The sequence below is a fragment of the Helicoverpa zea genome, chromosome 25 (genome assembly GCF_022581195.2).
Source record: "Helicoverpa zea isolate HzStark_Cry1AcR chromosome 25, ilHelZeax1.1, whole genome shotgun sequence".
Taxonomy (NCBI): Eukaryota; Metazoa; Arthropoda; class Insecta; order Lepidoptera; family Noctuidae; genus Helicoverpa; species Helicoverpa zea.
The window spans coordinates 8774850-8798788 of NC_061476.1; the positions used below are offsets into that span (position 1 = coordinate 8774850).

Genomic DNA, 23939 nt, shown 5'->3' on the forward strand with positions numbered 1-23939 from the left:
AGACTCCTGGATATATCAAACAGTACTGAAAATATCAAAAAATCATTAACATACGTCACTTAAAACAAAGTTTAACTACTTACAACAGTCCCTCTAATATCTTGCTAAGTAGGGTCCAAGCCCACCTACAAAATAAACATCAGTTTTGCTAAAATACCTATCAACTATGAATTTTCACGTTCAATTTTCAAAGTAGACATTAGTTTTAAGAAAACTGTCGTTCAAACTGTCGGTGAACTTGGGCCTCAGTATGCATATAAATACATTAGAATCCAGATCACAGGTCAGCATGTTTTATTCATAGATGTAAGCAGTGTGACCAGCCTCCACTTAGTGACATTTGTGGCAATTGTGGCCAAGCTGCGTCCGCGCAGGTATTACATATTCGCATTTTAAACTAATATTATGTAATGTATATGTTATGTGTGTTTGTTTGCTTGTATATATTTGTAAATTAAAAACCATTCAGAACGTTTTATGTCATCATCTGCCTAGCCTCTTCCCAAAGAAAATAAAATATTTTTCTTAGGGAAAAATGGTAAACGTTTATCTAAAAGTTTAGGTTTCTTTCATCCCACACTAATTTTATAATCGTTTTAAAATTGCAGGTAAAAACTGGTTCTACCTTTTCAAAATCTGTTTTCCCTATCACGAGACAGCCTCAAAAAAGTTATTTATGAATGATTATAAAAAGTAGCTGTAGCAAGCAAGTGCTAATTCCAATTTTGGCAACTAAAACACGTTACATTTTTTTCATACTTTAATACCTAGTTATATTATAATTTTTTGTAGACCATACAACAAAACAATACTCAATGAAAACATACCTTAACCTTTATAGTATATGCAACACACCTACTAATTACATTTCTAGCAAAAAAACTACTCACATTGAATACTATTCCTGTGTCAGTTTGTCTGTCTTGCAAATCTTTATACGAAACTTTAAAAAATTACGACTACATTGCACCAATTAATAGGTACTTATGTTATATTTGTTGGACCCCTGCAAAAGGTATTCCTACGGATTCTTGGAAGAAACTTAAAATACTAAGTACCCACCTACAGGTACGAGTATATTTCTGTCCAATTGTTGCTAAAATTAAACATACTATTAAATTGGAAACGCTGAACCAATAAATTGATGCAAAATTATTGAAAGAGAGCGCTTAAATTTTTGAAAAAAAAAAACGGGTAAGTATTAAGAATGGTCTCCAGACCATTCTTGAATACGAAGTACCACTGGTATGGTATATTTACATACAACTAATTATAATCCCAATATTTTTTATTACATACGATTTACACTCAAAGCCATTTTCGTATCAAAATCGAATCAAAGATTAGTTTTTTTAAGCATATCCGGGCGCAAAAAGCTGTATATAACACATGGTGGCTTACGAAACCGGTTAAATTAATATTCTGAACACTACTACAAAGTAACTTGCATATTTAAATCAACCTTATGTGCTTGTGGTAGAGTCGAGAATTGAATGGCAAGTTAGCTAAAATAATAATTATGTATCTTTCTTAGAACAACACTGTCTAATATTTCTATTCAGTAGTTGAATGGCTATCGAATGAGATGTAGATTTTCGAAATATTTTCAAAAAAATAAGTTTTTTTTTATCAATGCAACTTGCTTCGGTCATTTGTGCTACTTACACGTAACTTATGTCAGTGTTAAGTTGTGAAAGTTAAGTTGCAGTGTTTCGTGTTATTTAAATGTCAAAATTAAGGATTTCACCGTTTGTTAAACAAGTAAGTTTTGTGACATTTTATTTTTTTGAACTTCATTTTCATAAAGAATAAAACTATTTTCCCAATTCACTTCTAGCAGGATAATTTTTTTATTGGTTACTTCTCTGTGTTCAGAAGAGACCTTAACCCAATTTCTGCGGGTAAAGTCAACGGATAAAGCCTTGTTGACAAATAACTACATGTATTTTAAGAATGCAGGTTATTTTGAGTTTTCTTGTAGACTGCGAATATAATAAATAAATATATAATATATAATAAATATATAATAAATAACTGCGAATATAATAAAAAAATAAGAAGCATCAAATGATTAAATAACGCATTTCTATGTAATATCCATTCAAAATAATACTCTTTAGCAATTTTAAACAACGAAAGGTATATGAGCAATAACTAGATATTTTGATTAAAATTAATTACTTATCAAAATCTAGTCAAAATAAAGAAGGACACAGTCGACCGTATTCCAATGAACATTTTCAAATAAAATGATTTATTGTATTCTTTCTTCAAGTTCAGAAAACAATGAGAACATTTAGTTAAATAATTTGATAACACATAGGGAACTTATTGATTTTTATATTTTTTCAATATTCTAAGATGAACAAAAAATGCTTTTACTAATGCTCTGGTTAGGTTTTTCTTTTATATTTTGAGGACTGCATAAGAATGCAGACATGACCATAATAGGAATATTCTTACACAATATTGATTACATCATTTTCGAAAAACTTTTCAAAATCAAACACTCAAAATGTTTGTACCTTCTTCTAAGTTATGTAACATTCAAAAGCCATTTTGATTACCGTTAAATTAAATAACTACTTAAAAACATTTCATAACATGAATGACAGCTTACTGTGGTAATATAGTAATACTTGACACATTTATTTATTAAAAAGATGTAGACAGTGTATAAATATAATTAAAACGAAAGAAAATAACCGTACCTTTATTATATACCTACATAAACAATACATATATAACTACTACTACTACATAGTAGATACATATCATATAAAACCAGCTTCTGCCAGCGGGTAGAACACTGAAAGAATTTTACAAATCGGACCAGTACTTCCTGAGATTAGCGCGTTCAAGCAGACAAACAGAACAAAGTACTTATACCTAAATAGATGAAAACAAACAATCATGATGCAATGAACAGATAATGTTACATTATAGATTTGCCTAACCCGGCCTATAATGAAATCAAGATAAATTGCTAAACTCATTTATGCAAGATCTGATGGCCTACTAATAACAAAAAATATGTTGCTAAAAAAACCGCCCAAGTGCGAGTCGGACTCGCGCACGAAAGGTTCCGTACCAGAGCAAAACAATCACGTTTGTTATATGGGAGCCCCCCTTATATTTATTTTATTCTAGTTTTCAGTATTTGTTGTTAGAGCGGCAACCGAAATACATCATCTGTGAAGATTTCAACTCTCTAACTATCACGGTTCATGAGATACAGCCTGGTGACAGACGGACGGACGGAGGAGCGAAAACAATAGGGTCCCGTTTTACCCTTTGGGTTCGGAACCCTAAAAATGACGTTTTAAAAAATATCAAATCCAATATGAGAGTCTGGTAAATAACTTTGAAGTCGGGTCTACACTTCATGGCTGTCACTTCTATTGTCCCTCGAAATAAGTCAAAAAAATAGAAAAATCCTAAGTATTTATTTACAAATACGTCATAAATATCTAAGTTTATATTTATTTAATACTTTCTGCACATTTTGCACTATGGCGGACGTAACACCTTAGGCGTTTCCTCCCCGTCTACATTTGGGTACTTATAGGTACTTAACCTTTTCTAGCTGTCGCATTTTTGCTTTCTCTTATTTAAATATTCTGCAGATAATTTCGTACGACAGTTATTAATTAGTCACCTTCCTATTAAGTAAAAATAATTATTATAACACTAAGTACCTAATTAAGTATTGAGCGGAAATTTCGAAGGCCAGTTTCAAAACAAATCCAGTTATTTTAATCGTTACACTGTTGGTACGGTTTAGACTAGCATATTAGGTAAACTAGTTGTTAGAATGTAGTTAAAATATTTATGTTAACTTTGCGGTTAACTGGTTAACTATTAAGTTAATTGTTTGGCATGAAGTTTTTTATAATTGGTAGTTGTATTGCTTGTACATGGTTTTAATGCGTTTGATTTAATACTGGTAAGGCCCAAGTTCAACGATAACATAATCGACAGTTTTTATAAGACATCTTTTTACTATGAATATTCACGTACAAACAGTTTCCGTTCGTTGCAAACTTTTAGTCAGCTGATAGTTTGTTAGGGCTCATAAATCAGTAAGAAGATGAACGGTGGTACACACGTCACAAAGATCAGGTATTTAGCTGAAATCAAATCAGACCACCTAAAAACTTTGGTAAGAATCATGATTTTCTTAAAAAAAGAATTGCCGACTGTTTAAACTTACTGCAGTGTGCAAAAATTGGTGTCGATGAAGTTGGGGCTTAGTGCGGTAGGTACACGCGCTAAGTCATGGTAATCAAAATCAAAATTCAGGTTCTAACTCGAATCATGGGGATATGATGTCATTTAACTCCAACCAATTACTTCGGGGATTGGGGAAAACCAACCGTATTATGATGTTATACATATAGGTGGCACATGGTTATTTATGTTCTTAGAAATATACATTTTATTTATGAATTTTATAAACATTTTTATGTCATTATCATCATTGTGGGAAAACAGTAGCTTTCAGCTGAGAGAGATAGGCAAGCTACAGGTGTTAATAACCTACGACTTACCCGTAAATCTACTGTCCTAAGAAGCTGATAAAAAATAAACAAGGATATTCAGTAAGCCATTAGGTGTTTTCATACCTGTTTATTAGCTTAACTTTATAATCTACTAATCTACACCAGCGGTTTCACCTGATTCCTGAGGTAACTACTTACCTCACTCAGATTAATTTATAGTAGTCTGTCTGTTATTCTGACTTGTATAATCTATATTACTGAAAAGTTTCATCAAAATTCATTCCCAAGTCTCTGCTCGAAAGAGGACACACATCCATACATACAATGATACAACTTACTCTTCTTTTGTCCCAGTGTTTCGTGACCGCGACGGTATGCCTTACGACCATCGGCCACGGATCCGTGGTGGGCTTCCCGGCGATCCTGCTGCCTCAGCTCAAGGACCCTGACTCCAGCCTCATCCTCAGCAAGGAGGAGGGCTCATGGATAGGTAAGGAAACATACATTATCTTCACAGTAGACCTATATGTCGGTACTGCGCCTGATCTCTCTCTCCGGTCGAGTCGGATTGCCGTCCCATCGGGCGCTGAGAGTGAAGAAATAGTGAGTGTACTTGTGTCTGCGCGAATGCTTGTGCACAATAATATGTCCTACGCAGTTGGCTGATCTCCGATAATCGGCTAGGAGGACATCAATATAGAGAATTTATCCAGGCCGTTGAAAGTGTATTTAGTATTTTAATTCAATAAAACAGTCTAATTAATAAAACTTATCGTGGTTGCTATTATTGTAAGGATGTTTGACTGACTGCGAATAATTCCCAATTAGATAATTCAGAATAATTCCAGCGTAGGCCTGAGCAAAATGCAAGGTTAATGAAGTATGTAAGTAGATGTTTCTCAGACTTACAGTAAATATAAAGTCTAGACATTCCCAGATAATTTAGTTACTTCCTAATGAGTTAATGAGAGATGAATACCAGTAATGCTATGCGTGGGACTGGGAACTATGTTAAATTGCTAGTTTCTGAATGCATCTGCATTAATTTGTAGAGTCTGAACAGTTTTCAGTAACATAATTCAAACAGTTAAGAAATGTAGACAAATTATCTGACTTCCAAAATACGTTACCACACACCTAGTACATTTGGTTGTACACTATTACGCAAGAGTACATGTTGTTTATCGTTAATATGCAAGGGCTATAAAATCAGATTTTACCGGAGGAAAAACATGAATCCAGTCTCCAAATTAAAATGGAAATTATTGAAGTTAAATTACTTACCCCAAAATGTTGTATGGAAAGTAGAAGTAGCATGATCTGTCCAGATACAAATATAGCTATCTAGCTGTTTTCCCACGGTCTCAGCAGCGTCCTGTGGGAACTACTGCTCGTACCGGTATAAAATAAAGCTTATGTTAGTCGCTGATAATGTAGCTTTCTAATTTTAAATCGGTCCAGTTTAGTTAGTTTTTGAGTTTATCCATTACTAGTGGCCCGACCTTGCTTCGCTTCGGTAACAGAGTTTATTATAGGTGTTTCTCTCCTATACTATGCATGTATTATATCTGATAACAAAACCGCATGAAAATAGGTTGCGAAGTTTTGAAAATTTAAGCTTACAAATGAACATGGGGATATAGGGACAGAAAAAGCGACTTTGTTTTATGCAATGTAGTGACAAATAAATGAACAATATTTCCTCTTTATATTTTAGTATAGATAGATAATTTGAACGTGATTATTCCAGCATCAGTGACAGCGATCTCCCAGCTGCTGGGCAGCTTCACCACGCCGCCCATCATGGGCCGGCTGGGGCGGAAGGTGGCTCACTTCGTCGTCATAGCCAGTATCCTGCTCGGCTGGACTGTCATATTGCTCGCTAAGAGCATGGAAGTAAGCTCTAAATATTTTGATTCATCATCGTTCTCTTGCCCTAATCCCAATTTTATTTGGGGTCATGTTTTCTGCATGTTTTCTCCTTCCATACTCTTCTATCTGCCGACATCTCTAAATATTTTGTTGACTTATCTTATTTTCTTTCTTTTGTATACAGTGGAAACTATTCTCTTTTTTTGGAACTTAAGGGCACCGAAACTACTGAACCGATTTGAAAAACCCTTCCACGTTTGGAAAGCTACAATATATTTTATCTACATAGGCTATAATAGGTTCAGATGATGGAATTAGTTACCGCGGGGCGTGGGTCATATAGGTGAAACCGCGGGTTTCAGATAGTTATATTCTAAATTATCAGGTTTTACTTTGAGGAAATCCCAACATTATTTATGTTATTTAGGTATATTCTAGTTACAGGGAGAAGTAGCATTTATAAATAATTACTGCAATAGATCTAGGTGTCCTTATTTTATGCTCAACGATAATATAGACGTTAATGCGTCCATAATTGGCGTGTATACCTTGATTACATTCAAGTTTAATTAACTTATTGACCTGTTGATATGCACTAGTGTACTGACTTCCTGATACTAAGCTATTGTGCTTCTTTCCAGGCAATGGTGGTAGGAAGAATAATTCATGGCATGTCTTTTGGACTGATGCTGCCTCTACGCTCCGTCCTCCTCGGGGAGTACACCAGTCCGAAGAACAGGGGAGCATTCCTCACGACCATCTCCGTAGCCCAAGCCTTTGGTATCCTACTCGTCCACCTCGTAGGATCTCTGGTCTCGTGGCAAAAGACCATCCTGATCCTGATCGCCTTCCCTCTAGCCAGTCTACTCATGACTTTCTACACCCCTGAGTCTCCAAGCTGGCTCGCCGCTAGAGGGAGATATGAAGAATGCAGGAAAGTCTTCCGATGGCTCCGAGGTGACGGAGAAGAAGAGGAATTAGAAGAAATGATTAGAGCTAGATGTGAATCGACTAGTACCCCGATATCTAACTGTAAGGATCTTATGGTGTTGTTGAAGAAGAAGGAGTTTTACAAGCCAATAGTTATTATGATACATAGTTACCTGATGGGAGAGTTCTCTGGCGGTGCCCTCATGTCCTGCTACTCCACAACTGTCATCACTCTTCTGGCTGGTCCTGAAGTGGATGCTCATGTGTGGATGATAGCTTTAGATACTCAGAGGAACATTTCTAATGCTATAGCAGTATTCGTAGTGCATAAAGTGAAGAGAAGAACAATGTTCATGGCGACAGGAGGTCTCTGCATCGCCAGCAACATCGCCATTGCTTGCTATGTGTACGCCAGAGTTCTCGGAGTGTTGACCTACACGGCAATATGGCTGCCAATATTACTCATCAATATACAATTCTTCACAGTAGCTGTGGGGATGGTTTGCCTTCCATATGTCATCGCTGGGGAGATATTCCCCTTGGAATATCGAAGTGTTGGCAGTAGTATAAGTATAGTTTCCATAGCTTGTGGGTATTTTCTAGTCACGAAGTCGTTCCCTGCCATGGTTGATAGTATAGGTCTGCATGGTTCATATGCAGTTTATGCAGCAGCCATGTCATATAACCTGTGTGTGGTCTGGTCTCTGTTGCCTGAAACCAAAGGGAAGACCCTGCAGCAGATAGAAGAGCATTTCAGAGGAAAGACGTTGGTTCCTGAGGAGTTAGAAGCCAGACAACATTTGAAAGATAAGAAGACAGATGTTGAGAAATCTCACACTGATGTTTAAATGTACAAAAATAAATTTGTGTTTTGAACTGAGTGTTATCTTCCGTTTTAAAATTGTTCAAAAAGAAGCTGCTAGCCAGAACATAAGAGGGCATTTAAACAACTTTGTTTATATCTCCCTAAATGTAATTTAAAAAATGTTGTACAAACAACATTAATTTCTCATAGATAATTCTAGAGATCTTTATTGTACATTGATAGCCCATAGATAGATACATGTAAGGATTAGATTAAGTTAATTAAGTGACGATTTTGTACATAATAACAAAGTATAAGCTGTTGTTGTATTAATCTCACTTAGTAATAACTTTTTGATAAAACAATTGTGATATTGCTAGATACTTAATGTAGTCCTCAATTGTGAGAAACATAGTTTTATAATTTGTATCTTTTGTAAATAAACAAATATTTTCTGATAACGATTTTTTTTTTGCTTAAATTTTATACATGTTCATATAAATCACAAATTATATTCCATACACATACATAGGTAGGTATTACATGTACATGTAATAGAGGCCCTATTCCTAAACCTACAAAGTACCTAGCCATTTATTTTACAGTACCTAGACTTAATCATATAATTAGCATTGAATCAAATTACAAAACCAAAAAAAGGAAACCGAAATTACAAAACCATACTCCATTATCCTTGACGACCCATAAATGTCATTGACACAGTCACTACACCATGCGATCTAAAATTAAGATTGCCTGCCGTTGTACCAACGTGCAACTGGTTACGACTGAATTGAAATTCAGTTCCAATGTTCAACAACAATATATCTTGTTTCAGTTTGCTAGTTGGTTTGTTGTGATTTTTACCATACGAGAAGTCATTGTACTTGAAAAACTTGATTCGTGAAGTTCGTTCCAGTGCGGTTTCGCAAAAAAAAACCGGCATACAACATGACCAAAATAAACATGAGTCGGCCTTGTCGAGTTTGCATTGGGAAGTTTTAAGTAAAGAAAGATGTGAAGGAGTGAAGTGAAAATTCTTAATTTTTCATTTTATTAATGGATGGAAGAACCCCTGTGTTTAAGACTAATTGAACTCTTGAATGGTTCAGTAGTGAATCTTGTGTAAATGGCGTTTTGTTAAGTAAAGATTATAAAGATTATGTTTCCACTTTCTAAGTTGACATTGCATTCAATTCGGCGTGTGTTTAATCTTAATTTTATCATGTCTGATACCGAATGTAGATCAGATAATTGCAAATATTTTGTGGTGAGGTAGTAGAATAGTATTGTGTGTGCTTTTATGTCGTCTCTCGTGGCTATGGCGAAGAAAAAGGCTAGATTTTCGCCATTTTTAAAGCAGGTGAGTGTTTCTTTTACTGATTATATGTGTGCACGTATGACTGCACACAACCTCAAAAAGTTATCAGCTTGTAAAGATTAAGATATCAATGTGTTATCACATTTTTGCATTCGTGTTCGATTATGACAAGATGCTAAGCGGTGGCTCCCGAGTTTGATTTATAATTACAAAAACAACACTTTAATTATATTGAAATAGTCTTCCATGCTCAATCCTTTTCTGCGTAAGAGGAGGTAGGTATGTGCCCAGCAGTAGGACGATAAAAGGCCGAAGATGATGAGTCTTTCATTTATGCTAATGCGTTAATCACCTTAAGTTTAAATATCTTCATATATCGAATATTATTATGACCTTCTGTAATTAATTAAATGACTTTACTCCGATGACAAATGATAACGAAGAACTTCATAATAATAAACATAGCCAGAAGTATGGCAATGTAATTCTAATTAGTGGATGATATTGGTGTCCAATAATAGTGCTTCGTGACATCAGCGGTGGGCATCAACCTGATCGGCCATGGTGCCGTGGTGGGCTTCTCCGCAGTCCTGCTGCCGCAGCTGCACCAATCTGACTCCGGTATACCCACCAGCAAGGAGGCTGACTCTTGGATAGGTAAGCTCTTTCACATGAAGTGATTATATGATCACTTACGAGAAAGTACATACATATGAGGAGAGAAAGTAAATAAAGAACATTAGACATAAAACATAATTTTCATACGTAACACTATTATAGACATCATTTCAAAAGATCTGCCAACCACATAAAAACAACAGCACATACCAAATTACAGGTGATGACGATTTATAATTTTTCTCAGCTTGGTTACAACTTTGTCCTTACTTAACTTACACATCACATGTTACTTTGTACTTTACTGTAGCACTCACACTTTTCATCAAATGTTCTAGCATCAGTAATCGGTATAACCCTGCTGATCGGCAGCTTCGTCGCGTCTCCGATAATGGGCCGCTATGGACGGAAGGTCGCCCACTACACCGTCAGCGCGGCGGCACTCGTGGGATGGTTGACTACACTCTTGGCTGAGAGCTTCGAAGTAAGTACATACACCTCATACTTATCTATACATACATAACCAGCCGTTTTCCCGCGGTTTCACCCGCGTCCCGTGGGAAATACTGCATCTACCGGGATAAAATATAGCCTATGGCACTCAGGAATATTGTAGCTATCTATCAGTGAAAGAATTTTAGAAATCCGACCAGCGGTACCAAAGTTTATCCCCTACATACAAACTTACAAATAATATTAGTATAGGTACATAAATAACAGAGTTTTTTAACATCACGCTAGTGGAGTCTTACATGAATACCAAAATGTTTCAGGTCATCCTCCTGGGAAGAATCATAGGTGGCCTGTCATTCGGCATGATGCTGCCCCTTCGCTCCATCCTCATCGGTGAATACACCAGTCCAAAGAACAGAGGGGCTTTCCTCACCACAATCTCCCTCACGCAAGGGTCGGGAATCTTCTTCGTACATCTCGTGGGATCCCTCCTGAGCTGGCGAAGAACTGTCCTCGTGTGTCTCTTCCTACCATTCATAAGCCTGGTGATGACTCTGTTCACACCAGAGTCTCCAAGCTGGCTGGTCTCCAAAGGAAGGTATAATGAGTGCAGGGAAGTATTCCACTGGCTGAGAGGTGACGAAGAAGAACAAGAATTAGAAGCTATGATTCAAGCAAGAATAAACTTCGAAAAGACTGTAAAAAATCAAAAGAAGTTGGATGTAGTAGCAACTGTGCGGAAGAGAGAGTTCTATAAGCCAATCATATTAATGGTTCATGCGTATGCCATGGGACAGTTGTCCGGAGGAGCCAGCACGGCTGCCTACGCCACAACTATTATCCAACTGATCATGAATCCTGACGTCAACGCTGACGCGTGGATGATAGCCCTCGACACCCAACGGATCGTTGTCAACACACTAGCGATCTACATCATCAACCGGTTTAAAAGGAGAACCATGATCTTCGCATCAGGAGGATTATGTGTCGCCAGTCATTTGGCTATCGTAGCTTACGTATACTCTAAGCAAACAGGGTTTTTGACTTACGATGCTATATGGATCCCAGGTATTCTTTTAAATTTACATTTCTTCTCAGTGTCTGTGGGTATGGTACCTCTACCCAGCGTGATAGCTGGTGAAGTTTTTCCATTGGAGTACAGGAGTATAGCTGGTAGCATCAGCTTGGCGTCCGTGGCTGGAACTATGTTCTTAGTGCTCAAAACTTTCCCTGGTCTGGTGGCCAGTGTAGGAATAACTGGAACTTACTTGGTGTATGCTGGATTGCTGACGTATTGTCTGACTGTCATATGGTTTCTGATGCCGGAGACTAGAGGCAGGACTCTGCAGGAGATAGAAGACGAGTATAGAGGCAAAACGGTAGTTGATGAAGAGAGGCAGTCGCTTAAACAAACAGGGACAACGGAAAGGTGACATGAATACAGTGTTAGACAGGAGAAGAGAAGATGTCGTGAAAAAAATACTCCCGAGTTTTATTGAGTTTAAAAATAAACGTATTTATAACTTATATTTATTTATTATTTTGATCTATTTACTTGTAGCGAACATGATACAGTGTAAATTGCTGCAGCTGATAAGTAAATTAGCCAATTGTCTATATCCTTACTTACGCTGCCATCGAAACTTATAGTTTATTGCCATTTACCGCTCCATTTACAACTCTCTACACCTATGTATTCATAGAAACAGCTGATTATTGTTTATGTATCGTAGACCGTAGATAATATTCGGTCGTCTGATAAGCAAGTGTGATTGTCCTACTTAATCCGTGTCCTACGGAAAGGAACAATAAACTTTATTGTTCAATAACGTGACGTTGTTTGTTTTTTCATTGATGATTAGTTCGTCTAGTCATTGCTTGTCATCATCAGTCTGCAATAAAGCCTTTCTAGGAGACCTGGGGGATGCTTGATATGTAGCTGCAAAACGTCTTTGTCAACAATCTTTAAAATTGGGTTGTCTACTAATGCCATCTAGAAATCTCCAGATTGGTTTTTTAAAAATAAAAAAGCACCTTTACAATAGCGAGTTTCCTCAATTGACGGAATATAATTTGATAATCATGAACTACATAGAAACTTATCTGTGATCCTCATAATTTGCTGCAATAAAGATATTATAATAATAATGAGTAAAACCGTAAAAATGCGAATGACACTTTTACAGCCATTGCAAGATAATAAGCGTTTACAACTCAACAACAGGTGTGGTTTCCCATGCTTCATTTATTTTTCATTTCGTAGATTTCACGAAAATACCATTCAGGAAAATAGGTATTTTAATGAAATCCTATAAATACGCAATAAACCCGATGCAAGAAAGATGTTAGCTGCTAGTACGAACTAAAATAGTGAAAAAACTAGAACGAGACTTTTCATTTACTGTGTGTGTTCTACACTCATTCATAGGAACATGAAACATAATGTTTATGAAATCCATGAAATATTTTAGTTTATCAATGGCAAAGCGACTTCCTGACACTTCAAGTGACCCAAGGGCTCGTTTTTATTTTGGTCAAAAGTTAAGCATTGCCATCCAACGTGGCAATTCTGCTCACAGGTCTCAGCTTCATTTAATTATAGATAACTAGCCGTTTTCCCGCGGTTTCACCCGCGTCCTGTGGGAGCTACTGCCCGCACCGGGATAAAATATAGCCTATGTTACTAGCAGATAATATAGCATTCTAATGGTGAAAGAATATTTAACATCAGTCCAGTAGTTTTTGAGTTTATCCATTACAAGCAAACAAACAAAGTTTTCCTCTTTATAATATTAGTATAGATAAGTATGTATTTAGTCAATTATAATAATGTAAATTATTCATGGATTAAATTATTCACACACACAGCAACTACACACTTTCTTTACATAGGTAGGTAGGTACCCAAACCTTTCCCTCTCGCAAAAAAAAACATTTGACATGTGACAATCATCAGCTTATTCAGCCTAATTGTACAATGCAGGCCAGTGTCAAGATGCTTATCATCATGTAGTAGGCATTGTGAGACAGGTCCCCGCCGCGTGGACCACAACCTATCGACGCTATCTGCCGATAAACCTCAATAGTATCGCTTAGTGCCGCTATTGTGAGCGATAACGATCAACGTTAGGCTGAGTGGACATCGACGGACTTTTGAGATGAATTTGATTATTTTTTTTATTGATTTTAGAACGGATTATTTTGTAGACTAGTCGTTTACCCGCGGTTTCATCAGCGTGCAATAGGAGCCTGACGTCTAAAGCCTATGTTACTCGGGAAGAGTAGCTTTCTTACATTGAAAGAAAATTTTCAAATCAGTGCAGCAGTATCGGGGCCTTTAGGGTACAAACAATAAAGGTTTAGATAATTCATCTACAGAATTGAGACTAATTATTATTTATTTATTGATATTTTATAGATTGAGGTTTATTTGACGAGTAGGTACATCTACATACATTATTACCGCTGTAAAAATAGCAATAGATTTTGAAAGTAAGGAAAACTACCCAAATAATAAAATTCTGTTGTAGCAGGTTTTTCCATTACCTTTTTATCAACAATTACGCTTTGATATTTATTTATTTTTACACGGCAACTGCCTGCTTTTTCTGTATCATCAATCATTTATGAATTATATACCTACACGATTCACTGACAAAACGGATTAAGTAAATAATATCTTTGTTGTTATTGTAGGTAAATTGCACAAAACAACAAAACACAAACTAATTAATAATCGAAAAGATAAAACGTATCTGTAATTGGTTTTCTTCACGTCAATTAATATCCAACCGCTACTAAGGTAATAAAGCATCTAGAACATTTGTACGTCTTTGCAATGTGTTGGCAAGCTCACAAATATTACTATGACTGTGTTGATAGGCACCACATGACTTAAGATATACTCATTATCTTAATTAGTTGCAAAATCACATACAGTCACTCCACTTATCAAATTATAATCGGCATGATAAATCTATGAACGAAAAATGGACAGTTTGGTTTTCAATAGTTCACCAGTGCGGATCTGCCCTTACAAATATCTTTATTTCCATATTATATATAATCCTTTGAGTGCAGTTAAAATGATATACGTATATTTAACATTTTATAGTGCTTGTCATAAACATGTGAGAGCTAATCGGATAACGAGGGACTTTCGTTATTGGCTCTTTTTTAAGAAATCGTTGTAAAAATGTGCTGATATTTTTTATTGTGATACTAATTTTAAAGTATATTAATTGATATTTTGTAAGTTAATTTGTGTTAGTTTAATTGTTTTTAATTTAATGGAACTGTGACGAGTGTGATCAAAATGGGAAAAAGAGGAATTTCGCCATTTCTGAAACAAGTGAGTACATAAATTATATTTTCTAATTTATAAATGATTACATGTCTAAACAGCTAATACGCAAGTTCGACAATATACAGCAAAAGTTGTCTGTCAGTCTTTCAAGCAAAAAAATCTAACGGATTTGGATGAAAATAAACACAAACGATTTTTTTTTAAATAAAGTTAATCACTGAAAAAGTAATAAAACTCTACGAAACGAATCTGAAGCACCTATAATGAATTTTCTACGGAATAAAAAAAAACGCCTTAATTAGATCAACCATCTGTAATCACTGAAAACGAGAAAAATTAACGGTGCATTTTCAGTTTAATATCTATGTATTTGTACAAAACGAGTCAAGCCTATGTAATGATCTTGATGTAAGTCATGAAGAATAATCATAACACATTAACAAGTCCATAAGTAGGCCTTTTGCCCTATATGATTTGAAAAGAAACAACTGTTCAGGAGCTACAGATTTTTTAGTGCACAATTGAAATCGCAGGAAATAAGCTGCTCTATATGTTAATCGCTATTTTAAAATCAAAATGAACACACTATAATTTACTTGCCAGTGTTTCGTGACTGCGGCTGTGGGCAGCAACATCATCGGGCACGGCTGCGTCATCGGCTACCCCGCCATCCTGCTGCCGCAGCTGCTGGTGCCCAACTCCGAGATACCCATGACCAGCACTGCTGCATCATGGCTAGGTAAGGTTTCACACTAGATATGTACAGGAACTACAAATCAAATGGTAGTATACCACCCAAAACTGGTGACTTCTAAACAGTGGCCGAAAGTCGAATGGTATTCGCTCATTCCGTTATTTATGTTACATGTAAGTTAATGTAATATCTAATGTTTAATATCCTGTAATCACTACGGAAGAAAGCGTTTTTCCTATTGCCTTAATTACACAAATCTTCATCAGGCTACTATTCCGACAGTAAACAGATCTACATAAGTTAGTAATACCAATGACACTATCATTAACACACGATCTCAAAACAATAAAGCATTCAAAATGTTACACAATATTCTGATTGTTATTTAACTTTGACCATATTATCTGTTAAACAGCATCAGTATTAGGAGTGACCCAGTTGCTGGGCAGCTTCGTCACGCCCCCCATCATGGAGCGATTCGGCAGGAGGACCGCGCATCTAGCCGTCACAATGCCTGTTCTCATCGGCTGGTTCATCACTATGATGGCTACTACTTATGAGGTAAGCAGAACCTGAAATGTGGATAGTCAGAAATTATCAAATTACTCAAGAAATTCATAACTAGATTGTGTTTATCACTTTATATGACCAAATATGATGAACATGTCAAGTTCTGTTCGACTGTGAAATAGGTAAACATATAGCCTGAAAGGTCTCGTATTTTGTTTCAGCCTTTAATTGTGGGAAGAATACTCCAAGGTCTCTCGATTGGCATGCTCTCACCACTACGATCAATCCTTATTGGCGAGTACGCCAGTCCCAAGAACAGAGGGGCTTTCCTCACGACTGTCTCCTTGACGCAGGCATTCGGCATACTGTTCGTGCACGTGGTAGGCTCCATCCTGAGCTGGCAGAAGACCGCCCTGATCTGTGTATTCTTCTCATTCTTCAGCCTCGTCATGACCCTCTACTCCCCTGAATCTCCCAGCTGGCTTGTCGCCAGAGGACGATACGACGAATGTCGAGAGGTCTTCCATTGGTTGAGAGGAGAGGACGAGAATGATGAATTAGAAGAAATGATAAATGCCAGAATGATGTTTGAAAAGGCCAAGCAGGAGCAAAAGCAGGGCAAAGCCCCCAACCGTGTGAAGTCAGCCATGGCGACTATACAGAAAAAGGAGTTCTACAAACCAATCATAATTATGATACACGCGTATGTGATGGTGCAGTTCGCTGGAGGCACCACCATGGCGGCCTATTCTACCACGATTATAACTTTGATCATGGGCCCCAATGTAAACCCACACTTTTGGATGATATTTTTGGACACGCAGAGGTTTATCTCCAATACTGTAGCAGTATTCTTAATTAACAAGATAAAGAGGCGAACTATGATGTTCCTGACTGGCGGGCTGTGCGTTGTGAGCCAGTTAGCCATAGCCTCCTATACTTACTTGAAGCAGGAGGGCATCCTAACCTATGATGCGGTGTGGATCCCAGCTCTGCTGATCAACCTGCAGTTCTTCACTGTAGCGACTGGTATGCTGCCGTTACCAAACGTGATAGGCGGAGAAGTATTCCCCTTAGAATATAGGAGCATTGGAGGGAGCATCAGTTTAGCGACGATGTCAGCTTCCTTCTTCATTGTGCTCAAAACCTTCTTAGGATTAGTAGAAAGCATAGGAATATATGGTACGTACTGTTTGTACGCAAGTCTTCTCACGTATTGTTTACTGGTGATCTCATTCCTTCTGCCGGAGACGAAAGGGAAGACTTTGCAACAGATCGAGGATGAGTTCCGAGGCAGGCCGCTGGCGCCTCGGGAGATTGAAGAGAGGATGGTGTTCCAGTCCTGCCCTGTGCTCACCTATAAGAGAGAAATGTCTGCAAGGAGGTGCAGTACACCCTTGTTACATTAGGTTATTTAATTTCTAAGTTATTGACATTTGTTTTACGCTTTGATGATGTTGTGAGTGGTAATATACGGATGACAAAGTTTACCTTTGCTAAATGGGTTTTCTTTTTTATTTTTATTTCTATAAGGTACGGTACCTAATGTATACCGAAGACACAAGGTCATCGGTAATGTCTTTATCTTCGAGTATTTATGTGGTAATTATAGGCTACTTGTAGGACACAAGTGCGGATGTATACAGCAGTAAACAATTAAAAGCTCTTGTGAATTGCGATAAAATGAACGTGGCTTTGAATAACAAGTACCAAAGTAAGTCAAGAGCCTCTTGTCTGATGAAACATCACTTCTCAATAAAAATAAGTGAAGATGGAACTTGACACAATTTTTATGATATTTATCTCTTGAAGTGTATCTGTAGTGTGCTTTGATTTGGATCAGTAGGTCATGCTTCCAATATTCTAGAAAACGACTAAAGAAAATAACAGAACAGTGCATAAGAATAGAGGCGAGGCGAGAGGCGACAAAAATCCTGGTTTTATCTAGCTGTGGATGTAGCAAAAACACCTGAACGTCAACCAGTCTGCATTATAGGTGTCACAACAGAACGAGGAAATTGGGACTTCCAATAAACAACAATAACAAATACTGTTATACTCAGGTAAATATCTATCATCTGATAGCTGCCTATCTCCAAAAGACGTCATTTGAACTTCTGCCGAAACACACAATTTATCTACGTGCGTATTTTCTCGTACTATAATAGGCACTCACGGTCATTTACCCACCCGTTTAGCATATCATCAGTCAACAAAGCACAGAAGAGAGCAATATTGTTTATCTTCGACAGCACTCATTCTGATAAGCGATTTGCGATCGATTGACAACTATAAGTGTGTACTTTACTTGTTTTGTTCACAAAAATATTATTATCATATCGATATTTAATACACTGATATAGTTTTCCCGGTTGTTAATACCTCGTGCCGATGCAATTTAGATCTGCTCTGGCGAAGTCTATTGAGAAATAACTTTGTCATACAATATTATAAGTACTTTTCTGATGGACCTTTCTATTGAGTAAATAAATACTTTATTGAGTAAATAAATGCTTTATTGAGTAAATAAATTCTACTCTATCATAATCATCAGCCTTTTTATCGTCCAATGGCTGGGTACAGGCCTCCTCTCACACAGAGAAGGGTTGACCTTTAATCACCACGCATTGCTCAATGCGGGTTATTTATGGGTACTCATACATAATCATAACACATATAAATACATGCTAATCATAATATATTCCTTGAATTCTTAGAACACTATTGCAGAATCATCATGATAATGACTATTTTCTTTCAATTGAAACAATCTACTATCTTCATTGAGCCTACTGTTACTAGTTGCACGTTACCACGCGGGTACAAACAAATCGAATATCGGTGATTATCAACGTATTGCATGATAACTATGCTTACTAATTACTTGTGATGTCACAGCATTTTAATTATCGATTGTATTTTTGTATGTTTACTAAACTTAAAAATCACTATCCTCTTGGTATCTCTTTATTTGTGGTCGGCGCTGCATGTTTTCTCCTTCCACACTCTTCTCTCTGCCGTCATCTCACGAATAACATTCTTTTGACCTTATCGACTTCAATATGTGGACTGGAATAACATTAAAAACACAGATAATATTTTTCTATAATTTTCTATATTTATTTGGTACACAATATGCCGATCTGTCCAACGATACGGGACGACATTCATTCATTTACATTTAAACAATTTAATTTTACACTAAAATACTATCGGGTATAGTACACGAGCCTCCGGTATTGTTGGACAAACGTAGACTTTCACTTAACTAAATATATTCTGTACAATTATGTTTGCGCACTATGCGCAAGTTTGCGCAAATAGGGGGAGGGATTTGAACGTTATAATTATTACTTAATTCAGTAAACTTGGCACGTTGATAATTTAGGATAACTTATTGTGAGCCCAGGGAGTAAGTAATAAATAAAAGTGCCGAATTTGATCACAGGATTTAAAATTCAAATTGAAAACAATTAAAGATATTAAGTAGACAACACATTTTATAAACATGATTCAGTTAAGTGCCCGCTCCCCCTATTTCTCAAACCGTCGCGTGCGCAGTAATCGGCCATTCATAAATACAATTATATTAACATAACATCAGATCGGACGCGGGCTGGCAGAGATCAACACAATGCGGTCAACTTTGTATTACAGCCATAGCGATGGTCATTGGTTTGACCAAGACAATTTTTGGGCTGTTAAAAATAAAATCTGTGTAAAAGAATTCGGCCTATGTTCAGCAGTGGACGTCCTATGGCTGAGATGATGATGATGATGATGATGATGAAAGGAATTCGTGGAGAAAGTAATTCTAACTGTATTTGTTCTGTTGTAAAGCTGTATAACCTACTGAGAGACGATTGGATTTGTCATTTGCACTTTTAGTATGGTAACCACATATAATTTACCTATAGTGTGACAAAAAGTCAGATATATTCGAATTAGATGTTCTTAGTCAAACCAAAGCCACCACGTCAATAAAAACTAGCAACAATCCAAACAGTTAAATGTAACGGTTGAGACTTAGCGCTAAATGGCTGGCGGCTTCAGCCGTCTTTAACAAATATAAATCTTGTCTACTAAGCAATAGAGTTCATATTGGCTTTACAATTTGTCATACTGATATATCTCGATACGATCACACGGCACACCTCTGCAAATATTAGAATTAGTTTACTTACAAAAATAATGAATTTATTATTTAGTGTAAAATAATAAAACTCAAAGGAAAAGTCGAAATATGAATTGAATTTTATATTACACTTTAAAAAAAATATAATGACATTGATTCAATGAGCAATAAGTAAACTTTTCTATACACCAATAAATAATATTAATAGTGAATTAATTTAAGTAATAATTAGATTAATGTTATGTAGAGTTGTGCCCGTGTGATGTACAATAAGCATAGATAATGTACTATGTTTACAGCGAGTTGCTACGTAAATAAATATATTATATAGATACCTTACCAGAAGTCATTTTACCAAATGGCTTGGTTTATAGAAAATTAACGGACCTTTTATCTTGTATTTGAAGTATTTATATTTTGTCTGAGAATAAATTTAGTCAAAAATGAATACTGCTTGAAAACGACAGGAAATAGGAGAGAAGGACATGTCATTTTAAATTGACTTGCATCAACCATAACCAAATTGGAACAGAAAAAGAACATCTGGTAAGGTATTAGCTTTATTTAATCGTCTTAACATAAACTATCATATAAACATTGATTCACAAAAGGAAGGCCAGTGCATAAATATTCTCCATACAAACATATTAGAACAGATACTAATTCAGTCAAATATACTTAAAAATACCTCAAAATTCTCTGAAGACATTTTTTTTAATATCTGTAAAAATATGTGTTCAAGGTCAACTCACACGTACCAGACGCATTTGTGGAACAAAATGTGTGGTTCGTGTGAGTTGTCATTAATATTTTCTTACAAATGGTTAGGCGACAGGGTCGCAAGCTCTTACAACATTACTTTTCTAACAAGTATGGCGTTGGCGCCTCAATATACATACATCGAACTACATTTAAACATTATTTACAATATGATAAACGATTCGACCAATATCGAGCAGACGTAGGGTACTAATTGGTCTTGGAACTCAAGCAACGAGGTGACTGTGCCATCTTCCCTATCAACATAAATAATTTTGTAAACTGTAACTTATATGCCGTCGTAAGTACCTTCTCTAGTTTGTGTTGTGTGTGTCTTTATCTGTACAAATACTAATGCAGAATGTTTTTAAGTTTAATGTTGATAGATAAGCAACCACGATTACTTTACATAAACTTAATAATGTTTTAGTGTAACAGTGTAAAATGTTATAGAAAAGTGAATGTAACTATTTAGCTCGTCGACATTTGTTTTTTTTTTCTTTATGATGTAAATTCCGTTTAGACATATTTGATAGTTTTTTTTTTCATGGTAGTTCGACAGTGCCTTATTTCACACACAAACACGCCTCACACACACCTACTTACACTATCAGTTTCTTGCAAAAATTTCCATTACAATAAAAACTTTTTAATTTTTTCGCTAGTTTTTTAAAAAAATATTTACAAAATGTTCTCGTCTAACCAGAGACCTTGTCAACTTGCGTCATTCTTATAACATTAACATGAATGTTGCCAAACTAAATAAAATACAAAAAGTTTGGTTAGAAAAAACTTTTTAAATAAAATAAGAATTAGTCTAAGAATACAAATAGTTAATATTAATTAATCAAAATGATATAAGATTCACTAAATTTAAACGATATTGTAGCAAAATAAATAAAGTACAAAATCAGTAAAAAAACACTTAAAATATTTGGCTACATTCAATATTAACATTCGACAGGACTGGAAAATGCATTTATACATAGATATATTTATAATTTCAATTAACAATTAATTTGGTATCAAAACTTATGAGATGGACCTTATTACATGCAAGATCGCAAGATTACTTCATTTGAAAAATATTCAAGCAATAATTTTGCAACAATGATTTTATATCTATGATCGAATTTCAAAAAGATTTAATACCAAAAAAAACAGTTAAGGACTAGTCATACTTACAAAACTTATGTTTTATCCTATCAACCGATACGATATTTTGCGACTTTCTTATACTAGTCCCTTTACATTTACATATAATACATAATTTTACAATTTTCCCAGTCCCGGTACCTTAATTATTTGTCACGAGTAATAAAAATAACAACTCTAGCTATCCCGCTCACACGCGCTCGGAAGATACCATCCTTGTAAAGAGAGAGAGAGACATGTATATTTTGCTAATATTTTAACAACAACATTGGTTTAACATCGATATTGAATATATTTGGGTTGGAATATTTACTGTAGGGGTGGATAACATCTCGTATCAGTTTTTTGTTGTGTAGTAACAAGCCTTTAATTGTCACAATTGTATATTTATAGGTCTTTTATATACAAGTTTATCACAGCTTATCTGTGGTCTTGCCTATATTTTGCAATCTTTCAATAGCAATTATATTCTATATACCTTTCTCAATCATTTGATTGAACTTTAGGTAACTTTGCAACGTCTCATAAATATCTTCATATGGGTTCTTTCGAAAATAGTACGCTAACCTAGGGCACCATTTCTAAGACACATCGATATATACTCCCCTTCTAGTCACCCCCATAGTAAATATTCCCCCTTATTCGGGGAGTGGGGGGTCACTACATACACCGATTTATCCAAGTGTTTGACAACTAATACCATATGAATAACAGCAAAATTGAATTATATTTGAACACCTATTAAAACATTGAATGACGTTTAAATTCACTACCGAGCTCATCTTTATCATGACACATTTTATTTCGACATAGTAGTCATTTATTTCAATTATCTTGGCAAATATAGCAATTATTTCAAACTGGCAAATATCATTTAACTTGGTTTCCTGTGTCATAATAAATGAAGGCTTAAAAATCCATTTAAATCTGTTTTAAACCACATTGAGATAATTTGAAAACATTTATTTGAACTACAATTAATATTTTGTGATTTTAGCGGTGGCAACTTTTCTCTGGTCATATCTACTGCGAAAACTCATTGGACTGCAGTACTTGCTCGTAAATGCTTTGCGCTAAGTAATGAAAACTCTTTCATTGTAAAATCAATCGTATGACTTGGCAATAAGCGTCAATTTGTCGCGTTCGGTAAATCAATTGCTATCAAATTGTGCCTACTTTTGTCTCTCTACCCTTTTGAAAATTGAGGAAGAATCGAGCGAATATGACATGTATGTATAATCTCTATTGGTTGGTACGTATATTGTATATTAAGTCGTAAAATTGTCTGACTCAATATTACAGAGATTTTGAACCATACTTTTTCAAATATCATATTTGCTCGAAACTTCCTATTTCAACACTGAAAGATCAAAAATATCAGTGGTTTTATATTCTCAGAAATGTTCTGAAAACCAATTTTGTGGTCATTATTCATGTAAATCTGTGATTTAACAGTTAGGATCACGTAAACATATTGGAATATAGTCAAGTATGTTCATATTAATATATTTCAACATGTATAAATTGATTTAGTTGTCAAGACAATTTTATTTATTTCTCGACTATATTCCATTACATAACCTCTCATCGATGAACAGTCAATTTCAACAAATACATAGAAATGAAACCCATTAATATTCCGTGTTAGAACCACATCACTGTCAGTCAACTACTTCCACATAGTCCATGACGGCAGGCCCCCGGGTCCCTGGGTCCCTGGGCCCCTACTGGCGGGGCCCGCGGGCGCAGGTGCCGCAGACGTAGTCGTCGTCATCCCGCAGGGCTGCGCGGGAGAGGCCGACGCAGTGCATGTGGAACCACTGGTCGCAGCCGCCGTCGCATTGCACCCAGTCCACTTTGCCTGTAGAGGTGGATGCTG

The 23939-nt window shown here is 35.9% G+C and overlaps 4 protein-coding genes across 5 annotated transcripts in view; 3 read left to right on the plus strand and 1 right to left on the minus strand.

Annotated features, from left to right (window-relative positions):
* The first annotated feature begins 1548 nt into the window (after nt 1-1548).
* On the plus strand, nt 1549-8570 carry LOC124642723 (facilitated trehalose transporter Tret1-like). Its single transcript, XM_047181328.1, has 4 exons — nt 1549-1761; nt 4857-4992; nt 6253-6398; nt 7016-8570. The coding sequence occupies exons 1-4, from the start codon at nt 1726-1728 to the stop codon at nt 8150-8152; spliced, it is 1455 nt and encodes a 484-aa protein (XP_047037284.1). The 5' UTR covers nt 1549-1725; the 3' UTR covers nt 8153-8570.
* A 347-nt stretch (nt 8571-8917) lies between these two features.
* LOC124642724 (facilitated trehalose transporter Tret1-like) lies at nt 8918-12028 on the plus strand. Its single transcript, XM_047181330.1, has 4 exons — nt 8918-9472; nt 9952-10087; nt 10387-10532; nt 10822-12028. Exons 1-4 carry the CDS (start codon nt 9413-9415, stop codon nt 11932-11934), a joined length of 1455 nt encoding a protein of 484 aa, XP_047037286.1. The 5' UTR covers nt 8918-9412; the 3' UTR covers nt 11935-12028.
* Nucleotides 12029-14221: 2193 nt separating this feature from the next.
* On the plus strand, nt 14222-17506 carry LOC124642818 (facilitated trehalose transporter Tret1-like). Its single transcript, XM_047181484.1, has 4 exons — nt 14222-14852; nt 15411-15546; nt 15917-16062; nt 16233-17506. Exons 1-4 carry the CDS (start codon nt 14817-14819, stop codon nt 17418-17420), a joined length of 1506 nt encoding a protein of 501 aa, XP_047037440.1. The 5' UTR covers nt 14222-14816; the 3' UTR covers nt 17421-17506.
* Nucleotides 17507-20690: 3184 nt separating this feature from the next.
* Nucleotides 20691-23939, minus strand: part of LOC124642817 (lysine-specific demethylase lid) — a 33952-nt gene continuing 30703 nt past the window's right edge. Inside the window, exon 31 of one of the 2 annotated variants that reach the window (XM_047181483.1) lies at nt 20691-23921. In XM_047181483.1, the coding sequence (XP_047037439.1) occupies nt 23785-23921 (137 nt within the window). In that variant the 3' untranslated portion in view covers nt 20691-23784. Of the gene's footprint in view, nt 23937-23939 lie in introns of both variants that reach the window. The other variant, XM_047181482.1, reaches the window with a different exon arrangement.